This window comes from Anomaloglossus baeobatrachus, chromosome 8 (genome assembly GCF_048569485.1).
Source record: "Anomaloglossus baeobatrachus isolate aAnoBae1 chromosome 8, aAnoBae1.hap1, whole genome shotgun sequence".
Lineage (NCBI taxonomy): Eukaryota > Metazoa > Chordata > Amphibia > Anura > Aromobatidae > Anomaloglossus > Anomaloglossus baeobatrachus.
Window position 1 is genome coordinate 67,443,818 of NC_134360.1, and position 12,818 is coordinate 67,456,635.

Consider the following 12,818-nt stretch of genomic DNA (forward strand, 5'->3'; position numbering starts at 1 on the left):
GGGGATGGGGAGTACCTGCTGAGGGGATTGGGAGAACCTTCTGAGGGGTTGAGGAGAACCTGCTGAGGGGATGGAGAGAAGCTGTGGAGGGGTAAGAGAGAAGCCGCTGAACGATTGGGAGAACCTGATGAGGGGATGGGGATAACCTGCTGAGGGGATGAGGAGTACCTGCTGAGGGGATGAGAAGACCCTGCTGAGGGGTTGGGGAGAACCTGCTGAGGGGTTGGGGAGAACCTGCTGAGGGGTTGCGGAGAACCTGCTGAGGGGTTGGGGAGAACCTGCTGAGGGGTTGGGGAGAACCTGCTGAGGGGATGGGGAAAACCTGCTGAGGGGATGGGGAAAACCTGCTGAGGGGATGAGGAGAACCTGCTGAGGGGATGGGGAGAACCTTCTGAGGGGATGAGGAGAACCTCCTGAGGGGTTGGGGTGAACCTGCTGAGGGGAGGAGGAGAACCTGCTGAGGGGAGGTGGAGAACCTGCTGAGGGGAGGTGGAGAACCTGCTGAGGGGATGGGGAGTACCTGCTGAGGGGTTGAGGAGAACCTGCTGAGGGGATGGGGAGAAGCTGTGGAGGGGAAAGAGAGACGCAGCAGAACGGTTGAGAGAACTTGCTGAGGGGTTGGGGAGAATCTGCTGACGGGATGGGGAGAACCTTCTGAGAGGATGGGGAGAACCTGCTGATGGGATGAGGAGAACTTGCTGAGGGGATGGGGAGAAGCTGTGGAGGGGGGAGGGAGAAGCCGCTGAAAGATTGGGAGAACCTGCTGAGGGGATGGGGAGAACCTGCTAAGGGGATGGGGAGTACCTGCTGAGGGGATTGGGAGAACCTTCTGAGGGGTTGAGGAGAACCTGCTGAGGGGATGGGGAGAAGCTGTGGAGGGGAGAGAGAGAAGCCGCTGAACGATTGGGAGAACCTGATGAGGGGATGGGGATAACCTGCTGAGGGGATGAGGAGTACCTGCTGAGGGGATGAGAAGACCCTGCTGAGGGGTTGGGGAGAACCTGCTGAGGGGTTGGGGAGAACCTGCATAGGGGTTGGGGAGAACCTGCTGAGGGGATGGGGAAAACCTGCTGAGGGGATGGGGAAAACCTGCTGAGGGGATGAGGAGAACCTGCTGAGGGGTTGGGGTGAACCTGCTGAGGGGAGGAGAACCTGCTGAGGGGATGGGGAGAACCTGCTGAGTGGATGGGGAGTACCTGCTGAGGGGTTGAGGAGAACCTGCTGAGGGGATGGGGAGAAGCTGTGGAGGGGAAAGAGAGAAGCCGCTGAACGGTTGGGAGAACTTGCTGAGAGGTTGGGGAGAATCTGCTGACGGGATGGGGAAAACCTTCTGAGAGGATGGGGAGAACCTGCTGATGGGATGAAGGGAACCTGCTGAGGGATTGTGGAGAAACTGCTGAAGGGATGTCGAGAACCTGCTGAGGGGCTGGGGTGAACCTGCTGAGGGGATGGGGAGAAGCTGTGGAGGGGGGAGGGAAAAGCCGCTGAAAGATTGGGAGAACCTGCTGAGGGGATGAGGAGTACCTGCTGAAGGGATGGGGAGAACCTGCTGAGGGGATGAGGAGTACCTGCTGAAGGGATGGGGAGAACCTGCTGAGGGGATGAGGAGAACCTGCTGAGGGGATGGGGAGAACCTGCTGAGGGGAGGAGAACCTGCTGAGGGGATGGGGAGAACCTGCTGAGGGGATGGGGAGTACCTGCTGAGGGGTTGAGGAGAACCTGCTGAGGGGATGGGGAGTAGCTGTGGAGGGGAAAGAGAGAAGCCGCTGAACGGTTGGGAGAACTTGCTGAGGGGTTGGGGAGAATCTGCTGAGGGGATGGGGAGAACCTGCTGATGGGGTGAGGAGAACCTGCTGATGGGATGAGGAGAAACTGCTGAGGGGATGTCGAGAACCTGCTGAGGGGCTGGGGTGAACCTGCTGAGGGGATGGGGAGCTGTGGAGGGGGGAGGGAGAAGCCACTGAAAGATTGGGAGAACCTGCTGAGGGGATGGGGAGTACCTGCTGAGGGGATGAGGAGTACCTGCTGAGGGGATGAGGAGTACCTGCTGAGGGGATGGGGAGAACCTGCTGAGGGGATGGGGAGAACCTGCTGAGGGGATGGGGAGAACCTGCTGAGGGGATGGGGGAGAACCTGCTGAGGGGATGGGGGAGAACCTGCTGAGGGGATGGGGAGAAGCTGTGGAGGGGGGGGGGGGGGAAGAAGCTGCTTAACAGTTGGGAGAACCTGCTGAGGGCATGGGGAGAACCTGCTAAGGGGATGGGGAAAAACTGCTCAGGGGATGGGGAGAAGCTGTGGAGGGAGAAGCCGCTGAAAGGTTGGGAGAAACCATGCAGAGGGTGGGTAGAAGTCACGGAGAGGGTGGGGGGAGACGCAGTGGGTAGGGAGGAGCAGCGGAACGGGTGGCTAGAAGCAGCGGAACGGGTGGCTAGAAGCTGAGAAGGGGTGGGAAAAATCCGCGTAGGTGATAGGGAGAAGTCGCGGACGGGGTGTGTAGAATCCGGGGAGAGGTGAGAATCCTCCTTTCCTATTAGTCTCCTGTGGAGCTTTTAGGCTATGTGCGCACTAGAAAGTTACTTTTTCTCATAATAAACGGACACTCTGAAAGAATCCCGCACATGCGTTTTTGCCGCAAGTTGGTCCCCGCGGATTTTTACCATTATCTATGGCAAAAACAGCAGGTACCTGCGGAAAAGAAGTGACATGCTCATTAATTCCGCAGCGGAAAATCCGCGGGTATAACAAAACACAGTGTGCACACAGAATTTTTTAAAACCCAAAGGTTTTGCTGGGGAATGACTGCAGCAATGATTAGACACATTTTCTGCAGCAAATCCGAGGCAAAATCCGGTAAGTGCGCACAGGGCCTTAAAAGCCTGTTTTTTCCTGAAACACCAAGCACACCTGGCTGATATCACACAGCCGGGCCGGATACAGCACATTATACCGTCCGGCAGTCTTTGTGTATTTCGTTTTGCGTGTTTTTCTCTCATCACTGCGCTGTTTTGCTGCATTATAATGTATGGACATTATTAGAGGGGCCGTCCATGAAGATCTTATACTCTGCGGCTGCCTCCCGCACACCACAGTCCCGCGCGCCGGACACTGCAAGTCTACAGCATAGCCCCGCCCACAAAACGCAGAAGCGCTCACGTGATCATGACGTCATCAAAGGTCCTACACTAACCACCGTCGCATTGTGAAAACGGCTCCTCCCCCACATGTGATTGAACACGTGGCCATGACATCATCACAGGTCCTTACACCCTTGTTTGTGTTGCTATGGTAGCCGGAGCGTCGCTTGCCCAGATTACCGCGGATGATAGGAAATACCGGGAGGAGAGGAGCCGGTGTCCGGTGTGAGAGCGCAGGGAGCATGGTGAAGCTGTCCGCCAAGTGTATCGTAGCTGGTGAGTCCTGTGCGCCATCGTATCCTGCAGGCAGAGAACCGTCCCAGCTCTTTCCCGGGACGTGTCTGACAGGCGGTTTTTCCCCATGCGTGCCTCTTGCGGGTTGAGTGGCAGGAGGTGCAGTGTTTTGTAATAGAGCTCTGTTCACATGTAGCATAAAGGCTGCGGTTTTCTGCTGAGTTTATTTTTTGCAGAAAATTTGCTGTTAAATTGCAAGAACAGTGGATGAGATGTTCTGAAAACCCGCGCCCTCTGGATCTCTGTGTTTTTCTGCGTTTTTTTCTGTATCAGAACCTTGAAATACATGTGGTTTAATTTTTAAGTGCAGAATCAATATTTTTATAATTAAAAAACAAATTTGCACCAAAACCGCAATAATCCGGGCAGAGTAAGGCCTCATTCACACCCCAGAGCTGATTCTTACAGGCGGCGTGGCACTCCTACCTCATCTATGGGGCTGGGCACGTCTGGTGTTTTTTTTTTGTTTTCGATGGTCCAAGGAAAATCATGGAGATGTCCAATTTTGATCCAAGTGGCAGTCAGTATTTTCATCTGTGGAAAGTACTGATCTGAATGAGGCCTTATTGTTTCTATAATCCTTTGCACTGTTTATCACTACATACAGCGTGGTGTGTGAGGCTCTCCAGAGCTCAGTAACCCAGAGCCGTCATAGTGATGACCCAGGGTTACCATGGCAGCAATCAGGTCCCTGTGATCGCATTACAGAGACCCGACTGCCAGGGAGAGGTAAGCAATCATTCTCCCTGCTTCTTGAATGCTTTGATCGTATTGATCACAGCATTCAGGGGGTTAAAGTGTGTGCATCACTGCGTGTAGTGAGGGCAGGGTCCCGGCTGTAATATCAGCCGGAGACCCGGCGGCGATTGCAGGGGTACAGCGCCTGAACCGCCTCCAATATCACACAATCAACAGAGCGAGAGATGGGTGAACAATCCAAAGAACATTTATTCCAAGCAAATCAGAAAGTCCATAACATAATCCAGCACATAGAGGGTAAAATCATCCAGTAATGGGATAAATGTCCCGGGGATCAGTCACAATCCTCCAGAAGTCCTTCTCCATTGAAATCGGGGTTTCTCACAGTCTTTCTGGGGTGTCAGCTTCTCCCTCAGAGGATCAATCTAAGGCTGCTTTCACACATCCGGTTTTTGCTCTGCGGCACAATCCGGCACTTTGCAGAAAAAACGCAACTGTTTTTTTTTTTTGCTGCCGGTTGCGTTTTTTTTGCATAGACTAACATTAGTGCCGCATTGTGCTTGCGTTCCGTCCGGTTTTTGCCGCATGCGGCAGATTTAGCCGATGCGGCGGCTGGATAGAACGTTGCCTGGCACGTTTTTTGTGCGGCAAAAAAAGCCGCATCCGACCGATGCGGTGCATTTTCCTATGCATGCCTATGGACGCCGGAAGCGGCGCGGTGCGGCAAAAAACGCATCCGGCCGCCGAATGTGGTTTTTGCCACTGCGCATGCTCAGTAGCCTGCCGCAAGTGGCAAAAACCGGACGGGCCGCATGGGAAAAACTTATGCAAAGGATACGGTGTTTTCGCCGCATCCGTTGCATAGGTTTCACAGCCGGATTGAGCCGCACTGCTCAAGCCGGATGTGTGAAAGTAGCCTAAGGCCAGTATCACACTTGCGAGTTCCTTGCGTGTAACCAGGGATGTGGAGCTAAACCTCTGACTCCGACTCCTACATATATTGCTTATAGCTAGGTGAAAAATTTATTGTAATACATGAACATGTGTATGTGAACATCAGACATTTAATAGTTTTTATGATACAATAATCAAGATATTTGGATAGAACATAAAATATATTTATTGGAATACAACTTTAGAACACAAACTGTAATAAATTGTAAATATGTAATACACTATGTAATATACAGTAGATTACATATATATCTTGTGTGTGTGTGTGTGTATATATATATATATTACATATTGTATTACATATTTACAATTTATTAGTTTTTGGTGTTCTAAAGTTGTATCCAATAAATATATTTTATGTTCTATCTAAATATCTTGATTATTGCATCATAAAAAGAGTTAAATGTCTGATGTTCACATTGTACTACAATAACTTTTTACACTTAAATATAAGCATTATACTAAATGTTATTATTTAGTAGAATATTCAGCACATTCTGCATTGCACGACTGTCCCTAATTTATTATAGTACCCTAGGGGTACTTCACACACAGCGAGATCGCTACTGAGATGGCTGCTGAGTCACGGTTTTTGTGACGCAGCAGTGACCTCATTAGCGATCTCGCTGTGTGTGACACTGAGCAGCGATCTGGCCCCTGCTGCGAGATTGCTGCTCGTTACACACAGCCCTGGTTCATTTTTTTATTGTTGCTCTCCCGCTGTGACACACAGATCGCTGTGTGTGACAGTGAGAGAGCAACAATCCTGAATGTGCAGGGAGCAGGAGCCGGCGTCTGACAGCCTGCGGTAAGCTGTAACCAAGGTAAACATCGGGTACCTTCGTTACCAGCCTCCGCAGCTCTGACGCTGCCAGTGCCGGCTCCTGCTCCCTGCACACGCTAAGCTAAGCGGTGTGCGCTGGTAACTAATGTAAACACCGGGTAACCATACCCGATGTTTACCTTAGTTACCAGTGTCCGCAGCTTCCAGACGCCGGCTCCGTGCAAGCGCAGCGTCGCTTGCACGTCGCTGCTGGCTGGGGGCTGGTCACTGGTCGCTGGTGAGATCTGCCTGTTTGACAGCTCACCAGCGACCATGTAGCGATGCAGCAGCAATCCTGATCAGGTCAGATCACTGGTGGGATCGCTGCTGCGTCGCTAAAGTGTGAAGGTACCCTTACTCCTCTCTTGTCTTTCTCAACTAGAATGAATAATCCCCCAGGTAAGCAGAGAGTTTAGGTGGATCCCAGGCCCCATTCCCTAGACTTAGGGGTGCTTCACACACAGCGAGCTCACTGCCGAGATCGCTGCTGAGTCACGCTTTTTGTGACGCAGCAGTGACCTCATTAGCGATCTCGCTGTGTGACACTGAGCAGTGATCTGGCCCCTGCTGCGAGATCGCTGCTCGTTACACACAGCCCTGGTTCGTTTTCTTCAAAGGCGCTCTCCCGCTGTGACACACAGATCGCTGTGTGTGACAGCGAGAGAGCGACAAATGAAGCGAGCAGGGAGCAGGAGCCGGCGTCTGGCAGCTGAGGTAAGCTTGTAACCAAGATAAACATCGGGTAACCAAGGTGGTTACCCGATATTTACCTTAGTTACCAGCCTCTGCAGCTCTCACGCTGCCTGTGCTGCCGGCTCCGGCTCTCTGCACATGTAGCTGCTGTACACATCGGGTTAATTAACCCGATGTGTACAGCAGCTAGGAGAGCAAGGAGCCAGCGCTAAGCAGTGTGCGTGGCTCCCTGCTCTCTGCACATGTAGCTGCATTACACATCGGGTTAATTAACCTGATGTGTACTGTAGCTAGGAGAGCAAGGAGCCAGCGCTCAGTGTGCGCGGCTCCCTGCTCCCTGCACACACAGCTGTGCGCTGGTAACTAATGTAAACATCGGGTAACCATACCCGATGTTTACCTTAGTTACTAGTCTCCGCAGCTTCCAGACAGCGGCTCCGTGCAAGCGCAGCGTCGCTTGCACGTCGCTGCTGGCTGGGGGCTGTTCACTGGTCGCTGGTGAGATCTGCCTGTTTGACAGCTCACCAGCGACCATGTAGCGATGCAGCAGCGATCCTGACCAGGTCAGATCGCTGGTCGGATCGCTGCTGCATCGCTAAGTGTGAAGGTACCCTTAAGCTGGTGTCACACTAAGCGACAGCGACAACGACGTCGCTGTTACGTCACCATTTTCGGTGACGTAACAGCGACCTTGTAAGTCGCTGTTATGATCGCTGCTTAGCTGTCAAACACAGCAGAAGCAGCGATCATAACGTCGCTGTGTTACATGTGCAGAGAGCAGGGAGCCGCGCTTAGCGCTGGCTCCTTGCTCTCCTACAGTACACATCGGGTTAATTAACCCGATGTGTGCTCCAGCTACATGTCACAGTTCAGAGAGCAAGGAGCCGCGCGCACTGCTTAGCGCTGGCTCCTTGCTCTCCTTGCTACAGTATACATCGGGTTAATTACCCGATGCATACTGCAGCCACATGTCACAGTGCAGGAGCCGGCGCTGGCAGCAAGAGCTGAGGCTGGTAACCAGCGTAAACATCGGGTAACTAGGGAAAGGTCTTCCCTTGGTTACCCGATGTTTACGCTGGTTACAGCTTACCGCAGCTGCCAGTGCCGGCTCCTGATCGCTTCATTTCGTCGCTCTCTCGCTGTCACACACAGCGATGTGTGTGTCACAGCGGGAGAGTGACGACCAAAAAATGAAGCTGGACATTCAGCAACGACCGGCGACCTCACAGCAGGGGCCAGGTCGTTGCTGGATGTCACACACAGCGACAGCGACGGGACGTCGCTGCAACGTCACAGAAAATGGTGACGTAGCAGCGACGTCGTTGTCGTCGTCGTTATGTGTGACACCAGCTTAAGGGACAAAAGCCCGGCAGGGGGTGATTAACCTGCAAACAGGACAATGTACACACAAGGAATTCACATAGTGACAGATCACCACATCTAAAATACGAACCTTCACAAAATTATACACAACACCCCATATTTCACACCACACCCCGTGATCGCCATGACTTAAGAAAGCATAAGAAGCAGGAAAAAACACATGAAAAAACGCGCAAACGCAATTAAAACTGCACATTGTTTCTGCTGCGTTTCTCCTGCCAAAACATTCTTTTTATGTGCAGAAAAGAACCACATAGAATAGCAATGTGGGCCCATAGCCTTATTGTGATGCAGACACTTGCAGAAAAAAACAAGTATTTAGACCATGTTCACACAGGGCTTTACTTTCCAGCTGTTCCCCCACACATAAAAATGCAGTGTTGGCTGTAAAAACACTGCAGACATAACACGTCTTTTTGAGGCATTTTGTTGTATTTTCTGTGAAAGAATTCACATCCTTTTGTTTTTTGTTTTTTTTTGGGGGGGGGGTTCTTCAAAAAAATGCAAGGAACAAAATACAGTGCAAACAAGATTTTGGTAATGTGAAATGTTGCTTTTTTATTTTATTTTTAATTGATGAATAGTACACATGACAATAAGCAGCTTTATAAAAGATTTTATCAGAGAAATCTTCTTTTTTCTCTTCCAAAATCCGTATTCGGTGAAGACTTTGGCATTACTGAGAGAGGAAATGGCAGTTGGTGCTGATGAGATTCTATGTAGATAGAAGAGGGAGGAGGGGGCGGAGCTCTTCTAGCTCCTCCTTCTGCCTCTGGCTCCTCCCTCCCATCATCATAGAATCTTAGAAAATTAGCTTTGTTACACAATATCCTATGTAATCTCTAAGGGTATTTTTTACAGTGTTTCCTGTGACAGTCTGTTTGAAAAGAGTCTCAAACACGACTCCACAGGAGGCTGGCGCTGCACTCACTCGTTGCAGCATCTATTGCCCCTCCTGGAACTGGAAGTCATTAGGAGGCAGCGCTGCAGTGGGTTACTACAGTTATTTGCATCGCTGCCCCCTCTGTAGACATCCTTGATGATAGATGCTGTGGGGGAGGTGAGTGCAGCGCCGGCTCTCTCCTTCTGTCTCAGAAGCAGCGGTGGCAAACTGTCAAGATGTCATCAGGGGGTGGAGGCAGTGGCGTAACGTGAAGCTCATGGGGCCCAATGCAAAAGCTCCAACAGGGACCCCAATTTTTGCAAGTCTTTAATAGCATTGGTCTTTTTATATAGGCCAAAGAGACTTTTTGGGCCCAGGTCCCAAGTGCAATTGTAATCCCTGAACCTATTATAGTTACACCCCTTGGTGGAGATAGAAGCAGTGAGTGACACCAGCACCACCCACAGCTTATAGTACCACCCTCAAACAAATCGTCATCTGTGGGCGGCACAGGTATCATTCACTACTTTTATCGCTACCCCTGATGACAATTCATTTCAGGGCTAGCGCTAGTGTCACTCACTGCTTCTATCTCTGCCTCCCGATGACATCTTGTTTCACAGTTCGGAAGGTGCGGCTGTTTTAGGGATAGAAGCAGAGAGCTGGCGCTGCACTCACCTCTTCCACAGCTTCTATCACCATGAATCCAGGATATCTGTAGAGGACAGCTATTCAATGAACTGTAGAAAGTAACTGCAGTGCTGACCCCTGGTGACATCCAGTTCTGGGAGGGGCAAAAGACACTGCAGGGAGTGAGTGCAGCCCCAGCCTCCTGGAAGTGCATGGAAAAAAACACATTTAGGGATTAGGTCGATCAGGGACATGTATTGTAATTACAAAAGTGTTTAGAAGATAAAGATAGTTAGAAAGGACATTGTTTGTGCTGGACTGGCCCTTTAAGACAACACTTACATGTTGTGTCCCTTATAAGATAATTCTGTTACATCTATTCTTAAATCTCTGCTTTGTACCATTCCTCTATTATTGTTACCCATTGGGTTTGTATCAACCGGGTCATTCCAGTGTCTATGGGGTCACACCTGGATGTACAGGGAGAATGTTAACACCCAGTTGTTAATTTAGTCACACATTTCCATGAGGAGTAACAGAGTAACGGCAAAAGACAAACGATGATCCAGAATTGTTACTGTTCCTTTTTGTGATAAATCCGCCATCCGGTTCCACAGATGTGAGCCTCGCTATCTCGTGCGCCCCATGGGCTTTGCATTATGTGATTGGCTTTTTTTTCTTCCTCTTGATACACATTTCTGTACTTTGAGTACATAGCGGTGTCTGACGCACAAAATCACTGATACTTAAATTAATTGCAGCTTGGAAACGCTCGATATTCTGTTATATATGAGATGTTGTCTTTCTGAAAAACTATAAACAAAGTAGCATCTGAAGACAGCCTGGCCTTAACCCCTGTGTGACCAGACGATTCGTTTTCCCTTTTATCCCTCTTTTCTTCCTCTCCTTCTTCCTTACAGTAGGGAGACAATCAGGAAGGACAGCTTGACTGTTTATTTCTTTATCGTTCCTTTGGGAGACCCAGACCATGGGTGTTTAGCTTCTGCCTCCGGAGGACACACAAAGTACTACACTTAAAAGTGTAGCTCCTCCCTCTGAGCTTATACACCCCCTGGTGAGCAGACCCAGCCAGTTTATCGCTTTGTGTTCAGAAGGCATACATCCACACATGCATTCTCATATGATTTTTTTCCTTTTGGAACGAGATTGAAGAGTGGGGTCCACGTCTGGACCCCCGGCATGTCCCTTCTCACCCCACTGTGTCGGCGGTGTTGTAAGGTTGATTCCTAGGCTGGAGCCTTACATGCCGTGCTCCTTCACCATCCCTCCTGGGCTCTGGCTTGAAGTGGGAGTCAGCACGGTTCTCCATGCTTGGCAGGAGACCGGTCTCCATCCGCAGCCCTTCAGGACCCTGCTGGACCGGAGCACTCATCCCCACGGACTTGGCCCTGCGTCTCAGCAAGCTAAGTACCTGACACGTTTAGATTTCGGGGTCCCTGTACTTTATTGTTGGGGGAGAGTGTGCTTATTGTGTTTACTGACATTTCCGGCGGGTTCTCTAGCTGTCGCCCGAGAACCGCGCCGATGGTGCCTGCGCGTCGGCCGCGCCGCTCAAATTTAAGCCCCGGCTTCGCCGGAGGCCTAGTTTCTGTTTCACTGCCCTCGCATGTCATTCATGCAGAGGGACAGGCTCGGCTCCTCCCGGCGGCCGTTCTGTACAGGGGAGGGACACTCCCCACTGCAGTGTGTGTCCCCTCCCCTGTAGGTCTCTATGGCCCTCCAGATCCCGCTCCTCAAGCAAGTCTCGCCCCCTCTCTTCACTCCGGCGGCCATTTTCTCAGCGTTCTCTCTGCAATCAGTCATTGCAGCGCTGGTCTGCAGCATCTCTGCTGAGGTGCTGTGCTTGGGGGTCCGGGCTTCGGGATCTGGAGGGCACACAACACCGCTCCAGCGGTCTGGTAAGCCACAACCGGTCTCCGGTTGTGGACCTCTGTATATACTCTCTGGGGTTCATTCTCTGGCAGAGCCCCCACTCCAGCAGCATGTCTTACACGAGGAGCAAGGTCCCAAAGCTTTATGCTGTATGCGCTGCATGTAAGCTCCTGCTGCCTGAACCGAGCATCTTCCCACATTGTGATGCCTGCTCTAACTTGGCGGTGCCACAGCCTGGAGTCTCACCCCCAGTGGTTTCTCAGGCTGCTCCTGCTCCTGTGGCTGAACCCCTGGCTTGGGTAGAATCCTTTTCTAGGTCTATCTCCCAGTCTTTTGCTGAGTCCATGGGACTTCTGTCCAGGACGTTGATGAATATGCATCAGCCCCCTTCACAGGGTGCCTCTGCTGCTAGGGGTCCCTCAGGACCGGAGCTCACAGAGGATTCATCATCAGGGCCCAGACCCCGTCCTCCTAAGAAGAGACGCAGGGTTCCCTTTCCCTCCTCCTCCCGTGGCTCTGATTCCAGAGCTGACTCGCAGGATGAGGAGGATGCCTTTACTGGGGGCTCGGAGGCTAACTCCATGTGCCTCATTGATCTGTCCGAAAGTGACTCAGATCTTAGTGACTTGATTGCTTCTATTAATTCTGTACTGGATCTCAATCCACCAGTATCAGAGGAGCAACCCTCTCTGGCAGAAAAGCACCAGTTTACCTCGCCTAAGAGAGTAAAGAGTGTGTTCTTTAACCACTCCAGTTTTCAGGCCGCTGTGACCAAGCCCAGGGCCTGTCCTGACAAGCGCTTCCCAAAGCGTGGTTCTGATGACCGTTTTCCCTTTCCACCTGAGGTGGTCAAGGAGTGGGCTCAGTCCCCAAAGGTAGACCCTCCGGTGTCTAGGCTCGCAGCCCGGACCGTTGTGTCGGTGGCTGATGGCACTTCCCTTAAGGATTCCACTGACCGCCAGATTGACCTTCTGGCCAAATCCGTGTATGAAGCGGCAGGGGCCGCGTTTTCTCCGACTTTTGCAGCAGTGTGGGCTCTCAAGGCCATCTCTGCTTCTCTAGAGGAGATGCATTCCCTCGCCAGGGAATCTATGCCCGAAATGGTTACCTTAACTTCCCAGGCTTCAGCCTTTTCATCCTATGCCATGTCTGCCATGCTGGAGGCTTCTCACCGCACTGCGGTGGCTTCGGCTAATTCCCTCGCTATCCGCAGAATCTTGTGGTTTCGAGAGAGGAAGGCAGATGCTTCTTCAAAGAAGTACCTTGCTGGGCTCCCTTTTGCTGGGTCCCGGCTGTTCGGAGAACAGCTGGATGACATTATTAAGGAAGCTACTGGCGGGAAGAGTACTTCCATGCCTCAAACTAAAGCCAGGAAACCTGCCCAGGGTAGGAATCAGTCGATGTTTCGCTCCTTTCGTTCCTCCAACTGGTC

General features: G+C 51.5%; 1 protein-coding gene across 1 annotated transcript in view; it reads left to right on the forward strand.

Moving 5' to 3' along the window:
• Window positions 1–3,207: 3,207 nt before the first annotated feature.
• The window catches only part of IFT27 (intraflagellar transport 27), an 85,962-nt gene continuing 76,351 nt past the window's right edge, over window positions 3,208–12,818 (forward strand). Inside the window, exon 1 of the mRNA XM_075320839.1 lies at window positions 3,208–3,410. Coding sequence (XP_075176954.1) covers window positions 3,320–3,410 — 91 coding nt within the window. The 5' untranslated portion in view covers window positions 3,208–3,319. The remainder of the gene's footprint in view (window positions 3,411–12,818) is intronic.